A 4,166-nucleotide genomic window follows, 5' to 3' on the forward strand; every position below is an offset into this window, starting at 1 on the left:
GCTGATGAGTTTCAAAGTAAATGGCAAATGCCTCACTGTGTAGGAGCTCTTGATGGGAAACATGTTGTCCACCAAGTATGAAATTCATAAATATAAATACAAAAGTGTCTTCAATTTGTTTATCTTATAGGCTTTTCCGAAGAGTGGTTCAGTAAACTATAATTATAAAGGGAGTCACAGCACAATTCTCATGGCAATGTGTGATGCAAATTACAATTTTACTTGTGTAAATATAGGAATGCCTGGCAGGTGTAGTGACGGAGGCGTTTTTAAAGCTTGTGAAATGGGGAAAAAAATTATTAACAATGATCTATTATTTCCAAAACCTACAGCAATAAGCACCAACTCTGGAGACTTTCCTTTTTATATTGTAGCTGATGAAGCATTCCCACTACTTCCTTCATTAATGAGACCTTACCCAGGGCGAGGAACATCAAAATTACCTCTGAAATTGGCAATTTTTAATTATAGGTAAAAGACCTATTTTACTTTCTCAGCACCTATTCTTACTATAGATTTTCATATTTTAGGTTGAGCCGAGCAAGGCGTTGTATTGAAAACTGTTTTGGTATTCTTGTGGCAAGATGGAGAATTTTTAGTAAAGTGATCATTGCTAGTGAAGCAACTGTAAATGGTATAATTAAAGCTACTGTGGTTCTTCACAACTTTATTAAAATGAAAGAAACTGCAATAGGTAATATAATATTATGTATTTAAAGCTAAGAATTTAAAATATAATACAAGATTGTCCATAAGTTTTGCTTACAATAATTATAAAAGAAACCAAGCGTAAGCCAATTAAACTATCGGAGTTGAACGTGATCTGATCGTAAATTTGCTATGTTACTCGCTTGTAAGACAACACAGAGCCGTAAAAATTATAAATTAACTTACTTTAACAAACGCCATTTCGTTAAATTCTGTCAAGTAGCAACGCGAACACGGAGCAACTAGCAAAAATAAAATAATGAGAAGTTCACTTTTTGTATTTTGAAATTTAAATTATAATTTATTTTCGTTTTTGTTCAATGATAACATTTTACTATCATAAAATAATTAATAATAATAACCATAACTAACCACACGATCAAAAGTTGAATATATTCAACTTCGCGGTATATGTGGGAACGTCATGGTATCACTAGTTGAATCTGGCAGAATACCGTTAATCAACCAAGTCTAACCGCGTGGTTAAGCCAATCACAGCACTGAAAATATACACGACACTACACGACACGACGAGGTGTGAATCCACCTTTAAGGCGGGTTCACAACTGCCCGTGTCGTGTAAAATCCTTTTTTCTGATTGGTTTACCAAAATTTGATAATAAAATATGATTGTGTCGACCAACACGATACCGCTATTACCGCGAAGTTGAATTAATTCAACTTTTGATCGTGCTGGTCACAATGTTCTCGACTTGGTAGTTTTGTTAACTGTAATATCTATTATCTATTATATTTTGATTGAAAAAATTTTGAAATTTGAATTAAAATGACATTTAGACTTAAATATTCAATATTCGTCTTCTGCAGTTCCGTTGATCGTACCTACTTTGAATTTTAATAATAATACTTATTGAAACGAACGGAACAACATGAACTATATAAAAGTAAGATATTGTATCTATCTACGTTTGTTTTGACGTATATAATATGAGAACATCATGAACTGTCTGTCTTACCAAAGTTCAAATAGACTAATAATATATATTTTTTAATTTAAATATACTTTAAGAATTTTAACAAACATTGCATACTATCGTGAAGCTGCACTAATGTACTGTCTACTTCATTGAATATTATATATTTATTGATCCATAGACCTGTGCACACTTCAAAAAGTATTAATATCCTGTGAACAACGCACACACCTATGTATTTATATATTAAGTATTAATACATATTACCTACCTATGATATATTAAATGTAAATTGATACAAAACTATAAAATTTATAGGTATAGTGATGCCTTTAGGTACTGTTAAACAGGCTTGAGTGCTATAAAAAGATAGTAGTTAATGTTCACACTAAACAATAAAATACTGTATTACAGATATTTAAAATTTTATATATTTAGGGATGATTGTGTGATGGATGTCAAACATTTGTTTTACTAAATAGCTCACATAAATGTCGCAGTTCTTTACTCGATCAGTTTGAAATAGAAAGTTCCCCGTATAATTCGTCAGAAGATACACCTGCACCAAGTATGCTTAATATAATAGTAACTAGTTGGTTAAAATTAATTGATATGATCAACACAAATTAAACTGGTATGTCAGCAACGGTACAAGTTTTGGATCAATCCGTCTACCCCTAATTTATCCCATGTACTACTTGACAACTCTTTTGTATGCACTGGCCATGTGCACTTATATTTCCAAGGGTAATGTGTATCATTAAGTTGTTGACACACCTGTTTAACTTGTTAAGGAAACAACATTGATATAAATTAACATAAACATTTACAATATTTATGTATTTTAAAGTAGAATTAAACAAGTATAAATTGATCAAGTCCAAGAATGATGAACCAACCTTATTGTTAAACAACAATTTACCAACAGTTAATAAGAAATTACAAAATAATACAGTTTCTTTAGCAATGAGTAGTATATAACAGTACAATAGTATGAACTATGAGTTACTATACAAACAATATGTCTTGGTGATTTTAATGATATGTCAGCTTCAAAGGTTAACTGTAAAAAGTCAGAAGATGGTGTTGCTAAACAAGATATGTCAAAACTTATTGAAATCATTGAAACATGTGCACCTCTATGGAACTTTAAATTATCCCTCGGTGAAAGATCTGATGCTATCAAGGCTAACTTATGGAATAGTGTATATGTACATTTTAACGGTAAACATGAAAGCTGATATTATACTAAAGATAATTTATGAAAACCAATTATTATTATAATAAACTTATTTTATTAGGAAAATATTCAATTTCTGCATTGCAAAAAAGTTGGAAGTATTTAAAAGAAAAGTATATGAGAGAGAAAAAAATTCCACCTTCTGGCAGTGCAGCTAGTAAAAAAGAATGGCCTCATTTACGCAGTTTACAGTTTTTAGATGATGTAGTATTATGTAAAAAAGGGTAAATGTCAATTAAAAAAACTTTATGATTATTTTGTTTAAATTGTTTATAATATATTTTATAGCACTACGGATAGTATTCCTAGTACTTGCGAAGAGTTTGATACAGATGAACCACCAAAACGGAAAAAAAGTATATAGTATGTATTATAAAAATTATTATCTATATTAATTGCATTTATTTTATAAATTAAAATTATTAATGGAAGATCACATGTCAATGATAATTGACGAGTTAAAAGATAGCAGGCCAATTCCTCCAACTCCCCCAAAACCTGAAGAAATAAATGAAGATAGAGATTTTTATTCATATTTGACAAGACTTATGATAGGTCTACCAAGAAATGCTAAACTCAGATTACAACACACATTCATTAACATGGTATTTGAAATTTTGAACAAATTGAATAGAAAAAATTTAAAATGCCTAACAAAAAAAAAAATTATGTGAATTAATTTTGTTTTACTATGATTTAAATTTAGTTTAAGGGAGTTCCTTATTTATTTTGTTTTTTATATCTAAAGTTGAAACTGTTTTATTTAATTTAAAATACCTACCTAAAAGTAATTGTGATTTTATTTTGTATTTTTGTTTTCCTATGATATTAATTAAAGGGAGTTCCTAATTATATTTTATTTGTTATACCTAAAGTAGTAAAGTTGAAAATGTTTTATTTTATTGTTAGACAATATTATAATCATTATACCTATTATTAACAAGACATTTTCATACAAATAAGACTCGGGCAGTAGACTCTCTGCTTAAATCTTATTACAATTTACATTATAAACATAATATTTTTAAATCAGTAATATCAATAATAATATTATACATAGTTGTATTGAAACGGTATGGCTCCTTCGTTGGAAAAATACTCAGTTAATTTATTTCTAATATCTTTTGCATTCTTATCATAAAAATTGGAACTCATTTGTGAAACAGGCATTAAACCTGGAACATGACTTCTTCTTTGGTGACTAATAACTTCATCATTAACTGAATAGTTATGACTGTTATGAGATAATAATCCTGGAATTAAATGTAAGTTAATAAATAAAT

General features: G+C 28.9%; 1 protein-coding gene across 1 annotated transcript; it reads left to right on the plus strand.

Annotated features, from left to right (window-relative positions):
- The first annotated feature begins 2,686 nt into the window (after positions 1–2,686).
- On the plus strand, positions 2,687–3,737 carry LOC107171933 (uncharacterized). The gene is made up of 4 exons (XM_089226109.1): positions 2,687–2,867; positions 2,945–3,107; positions 3,172–3,237; positions 3,299–3,737. Exons 1-4 carry the CDS (start codon positions 2,687–2,689, stop codon positions 3,555–3,557), a joined length of 669 nt encoding a protein of 222 aa, XP_089082235.1. The 3' UTR covers positions 3,558–3,737.
- The last annotated feature ends 429 nt before the right edge of the window (positions 3,738–4,166 follow it).

Source organism: Diuraphis noxia, unplaced genomic scaffold, assembly GCF_037042655.1.
Source record: "Diuraphis noxia isolate RWA-SAM2 unplaced genomic scaffold, SU_Dnox_SAM2 contig0004, whole genome shotgun sequence".
NCBI classification, from domain to species: Eukaryota; Metazoa; Arthropoda; class Insecta; order Hemiptera; family Aphididae; genus Diuraphis; species Diuraphis noxia.

What these genes read in the sequence shown, in the direction of transcription:
- LOC107171933 (XM_089226109.1), top strand. Translation starts at nt 2,687, where the DNA reads ATGTCAGCTTCAAAGGTTAACTGTAAAAAGTCAGAAGATGGTGTTGCT. An exon ending in TGTATATGTACATTTTAACG is followed by an intron (nt 2,868 to 2,944) that starts GTAAACATGAAA and finishes TTATTTTATTAG; the next exon opens with GAAAATATTCAATTTCTGCA. An exon ending in GTAGTATTATGTAAAAAAGG is followed by an intron (nt 3,108 to 3,171) that starts GTAAATGTCAAT and finishes TATATTTTATAG; the next exon opens with CACTACGGATAGTATTCCTA.